General features: G+C 39.1%; 1 protein-coding gene and 1 long non-coding RNA gene across 4 annotated transcripts in view; both read right to left on the reverse strand.

Moving 5' to 3' along the window:
• LOC132019631 (uncharacterized) lies at window positions 1–4136 on the reverse strand. The gene is made up of 2 exons (XR_009404823.1): window positions 1362–4136; window positions 1–1320 (listed from the first exon to the last, which is right to left on the reverse strand). It is a non-coding gene; the product is annotated as an uncharacterized LOC132019631 (long non-coding RNA).
• Window positions 4137–4189: 53 nt separating this feature from the next.
• The window catches only part of CCNT1 (cyclin T1), a 32879-nt gene continuing 16973 nt past the window's right edge, over window positions 4190–20095 (reverse strand). For 2 of the 3 annotated variants that reach the window (XM_059404830.1, XM_059404828.1), the window contains 3 exons: window positions 19242–19405; window positions 19009–19079; window positions 4190–6142 (listed from right to left, as the gene is read on the reverse strand). In XM_059404830.1, the coding sequence (XP_059260813.1) occupies window positions 4739–6142; window positions 19009–19079; window positions 19242–19405 (1639 nt within the window). In that variant the 3' untranslated portion in view covers window positions 4190–4738. The remainder of the gene's footprint in view (window positions 6143–19008; window positions 19080–19241; window positions 19406–20095) is intronic. The other variant, XR_009405059.1, reaches the window with a different exon arrangement.

Here is a 20095-nt window from a genome sequence, read left to right on the forward strand (position 1 = left end):
TGAGTGTTTTATCATTAACATTTATTGATGGGATGGATAAATACAGATTGAGAAACATACTTGACAGCAAGATATCAAACTGATAGCCAGACTATAAAATGTATACAACATCCTTTTTTAAATTTTTTAAAAATGTGTTTGAATTTTTTACAAAGAGCCCTTACTGTAATGGTCACTTACATCCTATCAATCACATAACAGCAGTAGAGATCCCAGGGGTAGCATCCAGAACTGAGGTGCCCCAAGGAGGACAGAGGCAACAGCAGAGTAGTATGCTGAGAAAGGACTCTTTAGAGCAATACAAAGAAAACAGACAAAAATATTACCACAAAATTGTACCTGAGTGACATAGATTGGTAAAGTATTTTACTCTTTTTTTTCTTCTTTGCTCTTTGGTCTGATAAGAAAACGGACAGTTTCAGGTGTGCAGAGTAGGGTAAGGGAAAGGTCAGTTTCAAACCCAGAAACCTAGGTTAACACTATGTTAGGCTGCTGCATTCTTTTCTTTGGGTGCTTAACCCAGACAGCACTTCCATCTTGCAACCAATTCCAATGTGATCTACCATTAACTAGTTAGGTCCTCAGCATTCAACTGAAGAGTTCCTGATAACCTGATGGAGACATACTTGCTCTGGCTTCAATTAGCATGCTGTCAAGCATCCCTCTCCATGCTTAACATGGACACAGAAAACCCAAGAGTCTTTCTCATCTTTTCATTCAACCATAAATATGCACGCATAAAGGGGAAGAGCAGACACTGCTTTTTAGTAAACATTTTCTTTCCCTCCCTTTTCCAATGCCAAGCTCATATTAAAAACTTTACAAACATTAAAATGGAAGGGTCTCCCAGTTAGAAAATAATTCTCATTCCAGACCACTCTATCAGGTAGGATTACAGTACCATGCTTGTTTCAAACTTACACCCACAGAGGGATAAAAGACAAAATAAAACTTGATAGTGTGATACAACATGAACATTTCTCAAACCATCAGGAGCAAACACTCAGTTAAAAGCTGGGTGTTAACAAGCAGCAACACAGGAAATCTAGGGAGGTATTAAAGTCACTGAAAGCTTAGTTGGGACTGCAAAGGGCTTATTTCTCACCATGTAAAGGGTTGCATAGACTGCTTAAATTCTCCAAAACCCAAGATAATATTTGTATTCCAACTTCAAGATGTTCTAGAATATCCCTTTTCCTAGCATTAGTATCAAAATAACTGATACTAGAATAATCCTTTTAAAAAATCAATCTGTTCCCAAGTTCCCACATTTATTTGGGGGAGGGGAGGCAAAGATCTTTTTTTTTTTCCTTTTCCTCCCTCCCTCCCTCCCTAGGAGGCAAAGATCTTTAAAATCCTACCGTACTGGGCTAAGGCCCCTCTAATTGCCTTTGTCCAAAAGCAAAGTATGAGGGGTATGCATTTTCAACATGGGGAATTAGGTAGCAGAAGCTTAAGGAAATCCAGCACTGATGTTACCATGATTTTATTTCTATATCCTAATCCATTGCTGTTTCCAACTGGAGATTTAAAAAAAATTTTTTCTATCAACACTGGTGAAGCCAATAATACAGAACTATGAAAAATGACACACTGAATCAAAACACAGAATCATTAAAAAAAAAAAAAAAAAGGAAGCTGAGAGTCTCAGATATGGAAACACACTGATTCATGAGTGAGCAGCTTAGACTAATTCCTACATATTTTCTAAACCAAAAAAGCATAACTGAAGTTGCAGAAGAACAATTTAGCTTTAAATTAATGCTTCACTGGAGTTCAGCCAACAGCAACACAGGTATCTGATTAAAAGCCCTAAGGACATTCCACAGGTGTTTGTTTTTGACAACATAAGAGTCGCCCAAGGTTTTAGTAATGAGATTTATAGAACTTGAGGCTCCAGGCCTGCTTACCACCACTTATCCTTGATAGTCTAGGTTAAAAGGAGGAAAAAAGCCATGTTTAACTAGACTAACTTTGGATGTATAAATTCCACTTCTCATCCTTCAAAGGTGTGAGCATAGAGAAAATAGAGTTTTAGAAACAACACAACCCTTTGAAGCCTAGGTCTATGTAATTAGAAAAATATGCATGCTAGTTGACAAGCCTATCTGCTAACCCAAATGCAGCAACTTCATGCAGGGCACACAGGACATTCAGGACATATACAGAGATCTAAAAGCAGACACTGTAGATATCTTAAAACAGTATCAGGAGGCATTAATACAGAAGTCTTTAAATTGACCTACATCAGCAATGAACTACTAGTGCAAAGGCCAGACTGCACAGCACAAAGCAGTTCTTAGGCTCTAGTAAGCACTTTTTCTAGTTCACTCCTGACAAAAGGTCTAAGGAACTAACCACAGATGCCATGGAGAACTGCTTTGAGGCCAAGTGGATATGTCTGCCTCTGTGGTGAAGGAGTGCACACAATTAGAATATACGTGACATTTGGTGAGAAAATCTTGAACACTGGAAAAGACATTTTCATAATCAAATCAATGATCAATTCCACAAAGATATAGATCCAAACTAAATAAACTTTTGGGAAGTTCAGGAAGGAAAGCAGACTTCACCAAACAAAATCTAAACAAACAGAAAGCCTAGATTTAGTAAACACATCACACTTCTACCAACCACCTAGCACAACAGAAAATACCAGGGGTATAGAGGAAAATGCCATCAGTGAAAATGAAGTAACATTCTAAATATTACTGGTTTATAGGTCAGCAGAGCGCTCATTTTACACAGCAATGGCAGGCACCCTAGACAGTTCAAATATGCAGAGATGCAGGACATTAATTCACCTTAAGATTTACTGTACAAATTCCTTCCTGTATTAGGCCAGTGCATCAACAACTCCAACTGCCTCAGTTTTCTCCTCAACCTGTTCCTGGCAAGCAGCAGCACATGTACAACTCCTATCTCCCTATAACTTCCAATGAAAAATATTCAATTTTTCTATACAGAATATTTGGTGTAAAGGAAGCTGCACTAAAAACAGCAAGACAAATTCAAATTGCATCATCTTTTCCATAGCAAAAAATACCGTGAAGACCAAAGAACACCACATCAAATGATCTGTGGCTTAGTGGCATTTTCAGTTAGACAACCTGGCTTAGAATTCTTTCTAGTCCCTTGAGATTTCTTTCCTCAACAAGTGTTGAGCTTTGAGTATTGGCATCCTGAACACCAGTTATCCAGAAATCTGGGATAATCAAGCACCCATGACTCCTGATTTTTTTTTTTTTTTAACGACTCTTAGAAATCTACTGAAAAACCCCTGCCTAGAAACTAAAGCCACCAAAGATGGACAACCTGCATCTGTGGGCTAGGCTTGCTCACCCTCATGACACCAGTACTGTTAAATTCACAAGTTCCAATCTCTGAAATCAGGTTGCAAAATTAAGGTTGCAAAAATTAAGGATGCAGCTGTTTCCCTTCAGATATACAAAAAAAAAAAAAAAAAAAAAGCAAGTCTTACATTCATAATGCAATTTAAAATACAATATCCTAAAAATACCCAATCACAATTTCATTGTTTTCAGTATCCCCTAAGTCCATGGCTTCTCCCAGAACTATTCTCATATATGGTCTGGGCTTTCAGAGGCAGAATATAGAGCACATCCCCCTTCCCTTCAGAGACCCTGAGATTGCTCTCACTTGAACACTTTCCCAAAGCCTAACTTGAAAAAAAAGACACACCCAATTCTGTAGGGCAGAAGCCAGCCTTGCTCTCCAATCCTTCTTCCTCAACCCCACCTTTCTTCTGCATCAAAAAGAAAAAGGGGGTAAAAGGCAAGTTTTTGTAATGGAGTCCAGAATCAGGCCACTGGCTACACTTGCCCAAACTAGAATTTAGAAGGTTACCACTCAATTACAACATAAAGAAACGGGAAAATACCATGCTAGCTAACACATGCCTCTTCCTTCCTTTATGCTCTAAAGGCCACACCGTGTTCTCTCTAGTAGACTGTTGGGAAGTGAAAACGGTGAGGGACAGGGAGGGAAAGATAAAACATGATTTTAAACACACGCGCTTAAAACCACACATACCCACACTTACATACTTAAAGGTCTCAAGACTTCAAGTGGCCGGAGCCTATCAGACAGAACTCAAGGGCAAAAGCCTATCCTCCCATCCCCCCTATACAGCCCCCCCACCCTCCAATCCCACCCCCCAGGAGTCATTGCTATGTATCTCATACACACAGCAAAATCCCTATTCCCTCCTGCCCCGGATGATATAAAAAAAACTAAACAGATAACTTACTTTCTTTAAATTATTTTTTTAAAGTCTCTTAAAAGATTTTGACGTTTAAATACTTCCACTCTTCTGATATATTAAACACCAAAAGGATCCATAACTGTTTGATAAAACAAACCCTCCGCATTTCAGTCCTGGCCAGAAGAGGGAAGACATCAACTCTAATCAACCTAATTAGGAGGTGGAGAGGCCAAGAACAGAGAAAGTATTCTTAATCCTTCACAGCTTCAACACATTCTCACCTCTCTAATACCAGTAAAAACTATAACAAAATAGTTCAATTTCTGAGGCAGTAGATATAATAACCAAGCCCCTCTACCACCCTCCCACCTGCATGTCAATATTACTTATTCCCTAGTCCAAGAAGTGTGACATATTTCATAAGGGAAGTAATTTCCTTAGTCCAGAATCAGTAGTTTAAAAAAAAAAAAAGTTGTTTTTAAGGAAGTTTTTTTCTCCTCTTCTTTTTCTTTTTTACTTAGGAAGGGGAGGAAGTGGTGGAGGAGGTTCTGATGGAAGAGGTGGTAGCCGGGGTTTGTCTGTATTGCCAGATCTGGAGGACATTCCACCAGCCCGTGGATTCAGATATTCACCGTAAGAATGAACAAAATCAAATGCAGGGGGCTGAGTGGGCTGGACACCCTGGGCACTGAGAAGGGAATGAAGCATATTCACAGTATCTTGATAGTCTATTGTTTGGGTTGCATTGTGACCATTGGCCCCAGTGGGCCCTTTATCCAGTTTCATATGAGGAACTCGAGTTTTACAGCTGGGCTGTGAAAAGGGAAGGCCACTTGTGTCTGAGCTATGCCCAGGCAACTGGGCCATTGTAGGAAGAGGAGGGAAGGAGAAATTTATGGAAGAGGATTTAGTACTCTTGGCAATCTTAGCTGGATGATCAAACACTGCCCCTCCAGTCTCTTCAGGGGGGCCCCTTTTGCGAGTAGAACTGGAAGAGGAGAAAGAACTAGACAAGCTATAGGTTTTGTGTGCTAAGGTGCTTGTCTGGCTACTGTGTTTTGGATCACCTGGACGTTTGTTCCCAGTACCAGCTGGAAGCTGTGAGTGAGAGTGCTTGTGTGAGTGGTGATTATGATGATGATGATGATTAGATGGGTGAGTCTTGTGCTTTTCTTTGTGCTCTCGACTCTTTGTGACACTGTCCTCTACAGAATTGTGCTTGTCAGCCACAGAATGGACTTTAATGCGCATTTTTATCTCCTCTGGTTTTGAAGAGGCAGCTTTATCTCCACTTGCCACTGGGATTCTCATTTTGAGAGCTGCTTTGTCAGCCTTTTCCAGAAAAGGCCGCTCGGGGTTTTCCGAGCCCTCTATGGGCATTTTTAGAATGACTGAAGAATGGCTATCATGGTGTGACAGGAGATTCTGGGCAGCATATGCATACTGTGACTTCACATTGGCCTCCATGTTCTCCAGCTGCCTCTTCTGGGCAGCCAACTCTTCTGCATGTTTTGCACGGTATTCTTTCAGTGACACTTTAGCTGAGGGCACACTCTTACTATTCTGCTTCTGGGAAATAAATGCATTCGAACCATCCTGTTGCAAAGAATGATCAACTCCCATAAGTGCTAAATTCTCACTAGTCCGATGACCCTGAGCAGGTTCCAGTTTAAAAGGAGGTTGGGAGGACAGCCAACGCTCGCCCTGCAACATCTCCACATTGCTTAAATTGCTGGATGACTCTTCAGTGGCTGGAACGGAAGGCACTGCACTTGCAGAAGAAGTTGACATGCTCATTAAACCTGCAATAGTTGTGTCTGAAGAGCTCTGGGAAATCATATGGAGAATTGTCTGCTCTGAAGTGTTTTCATCTGTTCCTCGATCATCTGCTTTTGTCTTCCTGGCAGCCTGGTATGCCTAGAATGAAGCAAATGACATCTCTTCACCTCAGGTAATTCATAAAATGGGGGGGGAGGGAGGGGGGAACTGGAATGAAGAGACTGTGCTTGCTGCAACAGTGGAAGTTCTGGGTAGCCCATAGGCAGGAGGCTACTCTAAAATCATTAATTATAACCATTAGAAGTAAGATTTTGAAAACCTTCAGTCAAGAGTCATACAAACAAGACCTCAAGATCTCTGAACTCCCATGTTCACTGCATCATTATTCACAATTGCCAAGATATGGAAGCAACTCAAATGTCCATTAATGGATAATGGATAATAGATAAGCAAAATGTGGTACAGAAGCACAACGAAATCACACTTAGCCTTAGCAGAGGAGGAGGAGGATTCTAGGAAAATATCAGAGTAGGAAGCACCACGAATCTCTCCCCTCAGACAACAACTGCACTGACAGAATTTGTCTGATGTAACTATTTTGGGACTCTGGAGTCTGTTAAAGGCTTGCAACTTTTGGGGTAAGTCTTGCACAGTAAATTGGAGTAATTTACATCAATTTCAACTTTCAGCACATTAGCAACTACCCATCTCCTACCCCAGCCACAATGGAGACAGCTTGCATTCTGGGAGAGCCAGTACCAGCAAAAATGACTCTCCTACAAACAGCAGTTTCTGTGCTCTGATCCCTGATTGCAGCTTCTGACAAAAGAGTACAGACTAAGAGACAGGCAGCCACTGTTAAGGCTCCTCCCTCTACTGCTGCAAGCTCCCGGCCCTCTGGCTAAAGTGACTCTCAAGGGACTTAAAGGACCAGCACCTTTTCTTCTCCCCTTCATTTTTTGCTTTTTTCCTCTTTTGGGAGCCAGACATTAAGAGCAAGATATTAAAAAAAAAAAAAAAAAAAAAAAGGTATGTACAGAGAAAATTAGAAAATTTTGATCACACGCTCCCAGGGAAAAACTCAGAAAACAAGTGAGAATACCTTAAGTTTACATCTCAGGCTGATCCTCAGCAGAGACACCACCCCAAATCAAATCCAATCTCCATCCAAAAATAATAACAAAAAACAGAAAAGCCTGGGAATCTGATTTCCACAGTTACCACGTTATTATATTAGAATGTCCAGTGTTCAACAAAAAAATTACAAAGCATTTTAAGAAATACAAAAGTATGACCCATTCAAAGTAAAAAAATAAATCAACAGAAACTGTCCCTGAAAAGGACCTAATGGCAGAACTACCACACAAAGACTTTAAAATAACTCCCTTAAAGGGGCTTCTGGGTAGGGCTCAGTGGGTTAGAGCCTCTGTCTTCAGCTCAGGTCATGATCCCAGGTCCTGGGATGGAGCCCCAGATCAGGCTCTCTGCTCAGCAGGGAGCCTGCTTCCCCACCCGCCGCCTGCCTCTCTGCCTACTTGTGATCTCTGTCAAATAACTAATAAAATCTTAAAACAAACAAACAAACAAAAGAAAACTCCCCTAAAGATACTCAAATTACTTAATGGAAGTATGGAGAAGTATGTAAGTATGGAGTAAAGGAATATATGAACAAAATGGAAATATCAAAAAAAAGAAACTAAAGCTGAGAAGTACGGTAACTGCAATGAAAAATCCACCAAAGGGATTAAAACATAGATTTGAACAGGTAGAAGAAAGAATCATTAAACTTTTAAGACAGGACAATGAAAATCACTTAGTCTAAGGAACATAATGAAAAAAGATTGAAGCCTGCTGGACACCATCAACTGGACCAACACATGCACGTGAAAATTCCAGAAGGAAAGAAGAAAGGGGCAGAGAGAACATGAAAAAATAATGGCTGCAAACTTTCCAACTTTGATAAAGACATGAATAGAAACAAAAGCTCAATAAATTCCAAGATGAACTCAATGAGACTCACATGAGAATATCAAACTTCAATAGCCAAAGACAGAGAATCTTGAAAGTAACAAGAGAAGTGAATCAACAGGTACAAGAGATCCTCAATAAGATCATGAACAGGTATCTCATCAGCAGCTTTGGAGACCAGAAGACAGTGAACCAATAGATTCCAAGTGCTAAAAGAAAAAAACTTGTCAACCAAGAATCCTATATCTAGCAAAAATGCCCTTCAGAAGTTAGCAAGAAATTAAGACATTTCCAAATAGGTAAAAGCTGAGGAAGTTCATGACTATTGGACCAGTCAGTCATCCAAGAAGTACTCAAAGATATCCTGCAACGTGAAATGAAAGGAGACTATATAGTAAATCGAAGCCATAGGGAGAAATAAAGATCTGCAGTAAATACATGGGCAACTATAAAACCTACCTTTTTTTTTTCCAAAGTAATCTCCACCCCCAACATGGGACTAAAATCTACAACCCTGAGAACAAGAGTCCCATGCTCTACCAACTGAGCCAGATAGGTGCCCCCAAAGCTACTATTGTTTTAACAATGGTCTATAATTGGGCTTCTTGTTTTCTACATGATTTAACCGACTAACACATTTTAAGGAAAAAAACACAATTATTAATGCAAAAGCTAATATTATTGTAACTTTGGTTTGTAAATCAAGCCTTATTACCTACTTAATTTAGAACCCTAATCCATTTAAAAGGATTATTAGGGAAGCCCGGGTAGCTCAGTCAGTGGAGTGTCTGCCTTTGGCTCGGGTCAAGATCCCATGGTTCTGGGACTGAGTCCCATATCTGGCTCCTTGCTCAGTGGAGAGCCTGCTTCTTCCCCTTCCTGCTGCTCCTCCCTGCCTTTAATAACACATTCTCTCTCTTTCTCTGACACACACACACATACACACACAAAAAAGGACTATTAGTTTATGTTCTGGGGCATGCAATGTACAGACAACTTTGTGACATCAACAACTAAAAGATAAATAAGCATAATGACATTATCTACAATTACTTTTTTTTTTTTAAAGATTTTATTTATTTATTTGACAGAGAGAGATGACAAGCAGGCAGAGAGACAGGCAGAGAGAGAGGAGGAAGCAGGTTCCCCGATGAGCAAAGAGCCCGATGTGGGGCTCGATCCCAGGACCCTGAGATCATGACCTGAGCCGAAGGCAGCGGCTTAACCCACTGAGCCACCCAGGCGCCCCTACAATTTCTTTTTTTTAAAAGATTTTATTTATTTATTTGACAGAGATCACAAGTAGGCAGAGAGGCAGGCAGAGAGAGAGGAGGAAGCAGGCTCCCTGCTGAGCAGAGAGCCCGATGTGGGGCTTGATCCCAGGACCCTGGGACCCGTGACCCAAGCCTAAGGCAGAGGATTAACCTACTGAGTCACCCAAGTGCCCCTCCTTTTTTTTTTTTTAAACATTTATTTATTTGACAGAGAGAGAGCGAGATCACAAGTAGGCAGAGCAGCAGGTGGGGGTGTGGGGGGAAGCAGGCTCTCTACTGAGCAGAGAGCCCAATTCGGGGCTTAATCCTAGGACCTTGAGATCATGACCTAATCCAAAGGCAGAGGCTTAACCCACTGAGCCACCCAGGTGCCCCTCTATAACTACTTTAAACGTAAATAGATTAAACTCTCCAATAAAGACAGAGATTGTCAAAAATGCATAAAAATATATAATCCAGTTGTCTACAATCAACGGAGATGCTAAGACCCAAACAGGTTGAAAATAGGAAGGGGGAAAAACATACCATGCAAACAGTAACCAAGAGCAAGGGTGGCTGTACTAATATGAGACAACATACCTTTTAAAACAAAAAAGGTTTCAAGAGACACAAAAGGACATTATACATTAATAAAAGGCTCAAGTTAGCAATTGTTACAATTATAAACATTTGCACACCTAATAAAACACAATCAAAACTGACAGAAGATTTCACTTAAAGACTTCAATTTCCACCCACAACAATTGACAGAACAACCAGACAAAAGATAAGGAAACAGAGAACTTCAAAAAATAAACCAACAGGATCTAACAGACATATACAGAACACTCTACCCAACAACAGTATAAATACTCTTCACAAGTACACATGGGACATTTACCAGGATAGACCATGACATGTGAAGCAACAAATAGTCTCAACAGATTTTTAAAAGATAGATACCATACAAATTAGCTTTTCTGACAACAAGATAAAGTTAGAAATGAGTAACAAAAGGAAAACTGGAAAATTTACAAAACTGTGGAAACTAAGGGATACTTTAAAACAACCAATGGGTGTTAGGGATGAATGAAAACAAAAACACAACATATCAAAACTTATGGGATGCAGCAAAAGCAGCACTAAGGGAGAAATTTAAAACTATTAACACTGACATTAAAAATAAAGAACTCAACAAACTAACTTTATAATGTGAGGAACTAGGAGAACAACAAACTAAAGCAAACAGAAGGAAGGAAATAAAGATTACAGCAGAGATTTTAAAAAATAGAAAACAGAACACAGAAAAATTAAAATAAAACTAGTACTTGGCTCTTTGAGAAGATCAACAAAATTAAACCTTTAGCTAGATAGTTTAGGAAAAAAAACAGAAGATTCAAACCACTAAAATCAGAAATGCAACTGGAGACATTGCTATCAATTCTACAAAAATAAAGAGGATTGTAAGGGTACTCTGAACTTACGACAATCTGGAAGAAATGGATGCATTCCTAGACACAAATAAACTACTAAAACTGAAGAAGAAACAGAAAACCTGAACAGACCCATAACCAGCAAGGAAATTGAAGCAGTAAGCAAAAACCTCCCAACAAACAAGAGTCCAGGGCCAGATGGTTTCCCAGGAGAATTCTATCAAACATTTAAAGAATTAATACCTATTCTTCCGAAGCTGTTCCAAAAACCAGAAATGGAAGGAAAATTCCCAAACTCTTTCCATGAGGCCAGTATTACTTTGATCCTAAAACCAAATGCTCCACTAAAAAGGAGAATTACAGACCAATATCCCTGATGAATATGGATGTCAAAATTCTCACCAATATATTAGCCTATAGGATCCAACAGTATATTAAAAGAATTATTCACCATAGCCAAGTGGGATTTATTCCTGGGCTGCAAGGGTGGTTCAACATCCAAAAATCAAAGTGATACACTACATTAATAAAAAGAAGGAAAAGAACCATATGACCCTTTCAATACATGCAGAAAAAGCATTTGACAAAGTACAGCATCCTTTCTTGATTAAAACTCTTCAGAGTGTAGGAACAGAGGGAACATACTTCGGTATCATAAAAGCCACATACAAAAAGCACACAGGAAATATCATCCTCAATGGGGAAAAACTGAGAGCTTTCCCCCTAAGATCAGGAACATGGCAGGAATGTCTACTATCACCACTGTAGTTCAACACAGTGCTACAAGTCCTAGCCTCAACAATCAGACAACAAAAAGAAATAAAAGCATCCAAATCACCAAAGAAGTCAAACTCTCACCCTCTGCAGATAACATGGCTCTCTATGTGGAAAACCCAAAAGACTCCACCCCAAACTTGTGAGAACTCAAACAGGAATTCAGCAAAGTGGAAGGATATAAAAATCAATGCACAGAAGTCAGTTATGTTTCTATACACTAACAATGAAACAGAAGAAAGAGAAATTAAGGAGTGAACCCCTTTTATAATTGCACCCCAAAACCGTAAGATACCTAGGAATAAACCTAACCTAACGATCTCAACTCAGAAAACTATAGAATACTCAGGAAAAAAACTGAGGAAGACACAAAGAAATGGAAAAACGTTCAAAACTCATGGATTAGAATAAATATTGTTAAAATGTCTATGCTACCTATAGCAATCTACAGATTCAATGCAATCCCTGTCAAAGAGCATCGACTTTTTTTTCACAGAGCTGGAACAAACAATCCTAAAAATTGTATAGAACCAAAAAGACCCTCATAGCCAAAGGAAGGTTGAAAAAGAAAACCAGGGGCGCCTGGGTAGCTCAATGGATTGGGCCTCTGCCTCAGCTCAAGTCATGATCTCAGTGTCCTGGGATCAAGCCCTGCATTGGGTTCTCTGCACAGTGGGGAGCCTGCTTCCCCCCTCTCTCTTTGCCTGCCACTCTGCCTACCTGGTCTCTCTCTCTCTGTGTTAAATGAATAAATAAAATCTTAAAAAAAAAAAAAGAAAGAAAGAAAACGAGTAAGAAAACCAAAAAGCTGGTACTATCACCAGACTTCAAGCATTACAAAGCTCTAATCATCAAGATAGTATAGTACTGGCAAAAAAAAAGACACACAGCAGATTAGAGAACCCAGAAATAGACCCCAACTCTATGGTCAACTACTTTTCAACAAAGCAGGGAGGAATATCTAATGGAAAAGACAGTCTCTTCAACAGTGGTGTTGGGAAAATTGAACAGCCACAAGCAGAATGAAACTGGACCATTTCCTTACACCACAGACAAACATGGACTTAAAATAGATGAAAGACCTAAATGTGAGACAGGAATCCATCAGAATCCTAGAGAACATACGCTGCAACCTGCATGACCTCAGCCACAGCACGTCATGTCTTCAAGGGCAAAGGAAACAAAGGCAGAAATTAACTACTGGGGCTTCAACAAGATAAAAAGCTTTTGCACAGCAAAGGAAATAGTAGACAAAACCAAAAGACAACAAACAGAATGGGAAAAGTTATTTGCAGATGACATATCATATAAAGGGCTAGTATCCAAAATCTATAAAGAACTTACCAAACTCAACACCCAAAGAACAAATAATCCAATCAAGTAATGGGCAGAAGACATGAATAGACACTTCTCCAAAGACATGCAAATGGCCAACAGACACATGAAAAAAACCTCCACATCACTCAGCATCAGGGAACTACAAATCAAAACCACAATGAGATACCATCTCACACCAGTCAGAATGGCTAAAATCAACGAGTCAGGAAACAGCAGATGTTGGTGAGGATGTGGAGAAAGGGGAACCCTCTGGAAAGAGCTGGAGGTTCCTCAAGAAGTTGAAAATAGAGCTACTCTATGATCCAGCAATTACACTACTTGGTGTTTACCCCAAAGATACAAATGTAGTGATCCGAAGGGGCTCCTGCACCCCATGTTTATAGTAGCAATGACCACAATAGCCCTATTATGGAAAGAGCCCGGGATGTCCACTGACAGATAAATGGATAAAGAATATGTGATATATATACATACATATATACACACACAGACACAATGGAATACTGCTCAGCCACCAAAAATCCCGAAATCTTGCCATTTGCAAAGACATGGAAAGAACTAGAGGGTATTATGCTAAGTGAAGTAAGTCAATTACACAATTAACTATCATATGATCTCACTCATATGCAGAATTTAAGAAATAAAACGGAGGATCATGGGGAAGAGGGGAAAAATAAAACAAGACAAAATCAGAGAAGGAGACAAGCAGTAACAGACTCTTAATCATAGGAAATAAACTCAGGGTTGCTGGAGGGGAGAGGATTGGAAGCATGGGAGAACTGGGTGATGGAATAAGGAGGGGGGAAAAGAGTGAATTTTACTCTATGTAAATTGTACCCCAATTAACCTGACTTAAAAAGAATTTAAAAAACAGACTACTCTGAACAACTGTATGCCAATAAATTAGATAATCTAGATGAAATGGACTAATTCCTAGAAACACAAACCTAACAAGAATAAACCATAAAGAAATAGAAAATCTGAACACAACTGTAACTAGTAAGGTGACTGGATCGATAATAAAATAATTTCCCAAGAAAGAACAGCCTCTTTCCCAAAAATATGAAGAGGCAGCAACAACTCTCAAAGACACTACAGGGAACTACAGACCAATATCCCTAATGACCACTGATGTAAAAAATTCTCAACAAAATACTAACAAACTGGGACACCTGGGTGGCTCAGTCGGTTAAGAACCTGTCTGCCCTAGGCTCAGGTCATAATCCCAGGGTCCTGGGATACAGTTCCACATTAGGCTCCCTGCTCTGCAGGGACTCTGTTTCTCCCTCTGCCTGCCTCACCCCCCTGCTTGTGCTCTCTCTCTCTTTCTAACAAATAAACAAAATCTAAAAAAAAAAAATACTAACAAACTGAATTTAGCAGCATACCAAAAGATTATACACTATGACCAAGTAGGACTTATTCCTAGAATGCAGGGATGGTTCAACATACAAAAATCATCCATGTAATATGCCACATAAATACAATAAAGGGAAAAAAAACCCATATGATCTTCCAGATACAGAAAAAACATTTCATAAAATTCAACAAACTTTCATAATAAAAACACCCCACAAACTAGGAATAGAAAGAAATTATCACAATATAATATAAGTCATATATGAAACACTCAAAGCAAACATCACATTCAACAATGGAAAAACTGAAAGCTCTTCTGCTAAGATCTAGAACAAGGCAAGGATGTCCTTTTCACTTCTATTCAACAAAGTACTAGAAGTTCTCATCAGAACAAGTAGGCAAAAGAAAGCACTCAGGGGCATCCGGGTGGCTTAGTCAGTTAAGCATCTGACTCTTGATTTTGGCTCAGGTCATGATCTCAGGGTTGTGAGATAGAGCCCCATGTCAATGCTGAGCACGGAGTCTGCTTAAGATTCTCTCTCTCTCTCTCTACCCCCCCCCACCCAAATTCCCCCACAAAAAAAAAAAAAAAAAGAAAGAAAGAAAGAAAGGAAAAAAGAAAAAAAAGAGCATTCAAACTGGCAAAGAAGTAAAATTATGTGTTTGCAGAGGATATAATTTTTTTTTTTTTTTTAAAGACTTCATGAGGGGCACCTGGGTGGCTCAGTGGGTTGGGCCTCTGCCTTTGGCTCAGGTCATAAGCTCAGAGTCCTGGGATTGAGCTCCTCATCAGGCTCTCTGCTCAGTGGGGAGCCTGCTCCCCCTCTCTCTCTGCCTGCCTCTACCTACTTGTGATTTCTCTCTCTCTGTGTCAAATAAGTAAATAAAATCTTTTTTTTTTTTTTAAAGATTTTTTATTTATTTATCAGAGAGAGAGAGGGGGAGAGAGCGAGCACAGGCAGACAGAATGGCAGGCAGAGGCAGAGGGAGAAGCAGGCTCCCTGCTGAGCAAGGAGCCCGATGTGGGACTCGATCCCAGGACGCTGGGATCATGACCTGAGCCGAAGGCAGCTGCTTAACCAACTGAGCCACCCAGGCATCCCAGTAAATAAAATCTTTAAAAAAAAAAAAAAAGACTTCATTGATTTGACAGAGAGAGAGCACACAAGCAGGGAGAGGAGCAGGGGAAGAGAAAGAAGGAGAAGCAGACTCCCCCTTGAGCAGGGAGACTGATGCAGGACTTGATCTCAGGACCCTGGGATGATGACCTGAGCAGAAGGCAGACGCTTAACTGATTAAGCCACCCAGGTGCCCCTGCAGATGATATAATCTTATATAGAAAACTCCACACACATAAAAAGTCAGAATTAATGAATTCAACAAAGTAGCAGGATACAAAGTCAACACACATATTTCAGTTGCATTTCTGTACATGAACAATCTGTAAAGAAAATTATGAAAACAATCCTATTTATAACAGTATAAAAAAAATCCTTACGAATTAACTTACCGGGGAGATGAAAAACTTGTACAATTAAAACTGGAAAACATTGCTAAAAGAAATTAAGACCTAAATGGAAAACTCATTCCATGTTCTGGATTCCAAGACTTCATGTTGTTAAAATGTGAACATTATTACCCAAAGCAACCTACAAATTCAATGCAATCCCTATCAAAATCCCAATGTTTTTTGTAGAAAGAGAAAAGGCCACCCTAAAACTCCTATGGATCTCAAGGGATCCCAAATAGCTAAGACAATCTGAAAATGAAGAACAAAACTGGCGAATTCACACTTCCTGATTTCAAAACTAACTACAAAGCTACAGTAAGCACCATACAGTAATACAGTATACAATAATACAGTAATACTGGCATAAAAAGACATACAGATGAATGAAACAGAAGAGAAAGCACAGAAATAAACCCTTACATTTATGGTCAAATGATTTTTGCCAAAAGGCTAAGACCATTCAACGGGGAAAGGATAGTCTTTTTTAGTAAATGGAGCTGGGAAAACTGGATATCCACATACAAAAGAATGAAGTTGGGCCCTTACCTAACACCATATACAAAATTAGCTCAAAACTGAATAAGGGACTTAAAGCAATAAAACTCTTGGAAGAAAACAGGGCAGAAGCTTAACAACAGTGGATCTGGCAATTTCTGGATATGACATCAATGGCACAGGTAACTTTAAAAAAAAAAAATTTAAAAAAAAAAAAAACACAACCACCGTAATTTTAAAAAAAAAAAAAAAGGAACAATGTGGACTTCAAATATTTTTAATTTTTCAAGTTAAAAAATTTAAAGGGCAGCTGGGTGACTCAGTGGAACATTAAGCTTCTTCCTTCAGCTCAGGTCATGATCTCAGGGTCCTGGGATCAAGCCCCACACTGGGCTCTCTGCTCAGCAGGGAGTCTACCCACCCCCACCCCACCTACCTGTGATCTCTCTGTTAAATAAATGAAATCTTTTCTAAAAAAATTTTTAAACAACTTCAAAAAAACTAAAATTAAAAACAGAACTACCAAAAAAAAAAAAAAACCAAAAACCACATAACTACCATATAATCCAGCAATTCCAATTCTGGGTTTATAGGCAAAGGAATAAAAGCAAGGTCTTGAAGACATACTTGTACACCCATGTTCACAGCAGCATTATTCACAGTAGCTAAAATATGGAAGCAACCCAAGTGTCCATCGACAGATGAATGGATAACCAAAATATGGTGGACACATTCAATGGAATATTACTAAGCCTTTAAAGGACTCAAAATTCTACAATATGCCACAACATGGATGAACCCTGAGAACATTATGCTAAGTGAAATAAACCACAGAAAGACATATTCTGTATTATTCCACTTATATCAAGTATTTAAGAGAAGCCAAATCACGTAGACAGAAAGTGTAATTGTGGTTGCCAGGGGCTGGGTGGGGAGGGGGAATGCAGAGTTATTTAATGGATATAAAGTTTCAATTTTACAAAATGAAATGAATTAAGGAGATGAATGGTAATGATGGTTGCACAACAATATGAATATACTTAACACCACTGAACTGTACATTTAAAAATGGTTAAGATGGTAACTTTCATGTTATATGTATTTTACCACAATTTAAAAAAAAAAGAAAAGATGGAAATCCTATCATTTGTCACAACATGAATGAACCTGGAAGGCCTTTTGCTGTGAAATAAGCCAGACACAGAAAGACAAAATATGATCTCACTTAAGTGAGCGATGTAAGATTTAAACTCATACAGAGAGAGTAAAATAGTAGCCTGGGGGGAGAGGGAAAATAAGAACCTTGTAGTCAAATGGTACAAACTCAGTTATACAAGGTAAGTCCTAGAAACCTACTGCATAACATATTAACTGTATACTCAAAAATTTGCTAAAAGGGTATTCTGAAGTTTTCTACCATACCCCCCAAAAGTTACAGCAATCTATACCAATGCTACAAGCCACTTAAAAAATTAATTTGTGCATATCTAAAATTAATTCATGAACATCTATGCCTTATGACTGCTTATGACAGCAGCTGGTCCAAAAACAAATTCTGGAAATTTTGGTGAGGTGTCCTATGATCATAGTGATGAACTATGTGCTCTCAAGCCTCCTTTGAATCGTAGACTAACTCACTTTCTACAATTCTCTAAACTCAGGAGAATGAAATTAAGTTTATCAATCTGGATTTCTGAGAATGTAGGGAATATTTTTTTTTAAGATTTTATTTACTTATTTAGGAGAAAGAGAGTGAGCAAGAGAGAGCATAAGGAAGAAGAAGAAGCAAGCTCCCTGCTGAGCAGGAAGCCTGATCCCAGGACCACAGAATCATGACCTAAAGCCAAAGGCAGACACTTAATTGAGCCACCCAGGCTCCCCTGCAGGGAACTTTTTTTTTTTTTAATTAATTAATTAATTTATTTATTTATTGACAGAGAGAGAGAGAGAGAGGGAGATCACAAGACGGCAGAGAGGCAGGCAGAGAGAGAGGGAGGAAGCAGGTTCCCTGCTGAGCAGAGAGCACGATACAGGGCTTGATCCCAGGACCCCAAGAGATCATGACCTGAGCCAAAGGCAAAGGCTTTAACCCACTGAACTACCTAGGCGCCCTGGGAACATTTTTTTTTAATAAAAAAAAAATTTTTAAGATTTTTATTTATTTATTTGACAGAGAGAGAGAGAAAGAGAGAGAGAGGGAAAGTACACAAGCAGGGGGAGCTGCAGGCAGAGGGAGAAAGAGAAGCAGGCTCCCCACTGAGCAGGGAGCCCGATGCAGGGCTCGATCCCAGGACCCTGGGATCATGACCTCAGCCAAAGACAGAAGCTTAACCAACTAAGCCACCCAGGTGCCCCTGCAGGAAATATTTTTAAATGTACTTTCTATCTAAAGCCAAGGGAAAAAAGAATGATTCCATTTCATAAGACTTGGAAAAATAATTGAAATACAACTTTACCCTACAATCGATATAAAAATAAAATTCTAAAATCCATTTAAAAAGCAAATAATGTCAAAGTACAATGATACCAGCTCTAACCTTGTAACTCTATCTTTCCTCTACCAGAACCCACCACTTTATGACTCAGAGAAGCCACATTTTTTCCCTAACAGTCTCCACACAGAAAATACTCAACAATGTTGCCAACTGACTGTATCACAATAGTTGCACAACACAAAACAAATCCTGCTATCACCTATCACCATCACTGACTTCTGAGCAGAATCTAAGCTATGAAGTTGAAGTCATGATTATTATGTAACTAAGAAAAAGGAAATTCCAAACCTGGGGTACATATCCAATTCTGGTATATTCACTGTGCAGTCAAAAGAAAAAAACTAATTTTGTACTACAAGCTGACAGAAATAATTCTTACCCTCCAATTCCGAATTCGTTTGAGCCTGTTAGGGGTTTTCTCCAGAATCTGTAGAAATTCATGTGTCAGTTCTACAAATGAAATAGAACATTTAAGAAAAACTCAGACAAGCAGAAGTAAAAAAACAAGAATAACCTCAACTAACTATTTTCATCTGAATGAAGTCACTTTGGGCCAGATATGTGACAGATCAAGAGCAAGTGCTTTCCAAGGTCCCTTACTCTAAAACTTACCATCTAAAAGTTCCAAGGTCACAGTGCCGTCAACATACTCCCACCAGTGCTTCCCATCAGTTGAGACTGGGATCTCCCAGTTGGACCACTTGCAAGCCAGATGAATGCAGACACAGGCCACCACAGGAGGTGTGTACTGCAGGCTAAATGTGGTCAAATGCAGGCTGACATCAGAGGGAAGGAAACAAGAGAGTGTCATGAGCTCTCAATTTTTTTTTTTTTTATGAGCTCTCAATTTTGAACCCAAAGTTAAAACTCTCCATTATTTAAAAACAACAAAAAAAAAAAACAAAACACTGGAGAGTAAGAAGGGTAAGAAATATCCAGTGCTCTGATCCAGCACCCAACATGATTTTTCATTAACCCACCTGCTCAGGTAACATTTCTGAATTTTTTGACTATACATCATCAATCCCACATCCTGACAAAAGACCAGGACCAAAACCAAAGAGAAGGGGTACTCAGTTTTTTTAAAATAAGGATCTATTATCCTGAGAAGAAACTTAGAACTTAAGGAAAATTTTAAGATTTTTAGTTATGTCTAATCCCTAAATCAAATACTTAAAACCCCCTTAAAATTATCTCATCTCTTGCCAACCACAGGTCTGGTCAATTAAAAATAATAGAGGAGTAATTTGAGATGGACATTTAGGAGGGCACATGATATGATGACCACTGGGTGTTATATGCAACTGATGAAGCACTAAATTCTACTGCTGAAATTAATATTATAGCATATGTTAGCTAAATTAAAAAGTAAAAATATAATAAACTAAAATAATGAATAGACTACCACTCTCTCAACTGTGAATATGCTTAACTGATAATTTACTTCAAAAATTTCTCCTATCAGG

The sequence above is a fragment of the Mustela nigripes genome, chromosome 6 (genome assembly GCF_022355385.1).
Source record: "Mustela nigripes isolate SB6536 chromosome 6, MUSNIG.SB6536, whole genome shotgun sequence".
Taxonomy (NCBI): Eukaryota; Metazoa; Chordata; class Mammalia; order Carnivora; family Mustelidae; genus Mustela; species Mustela nigripes.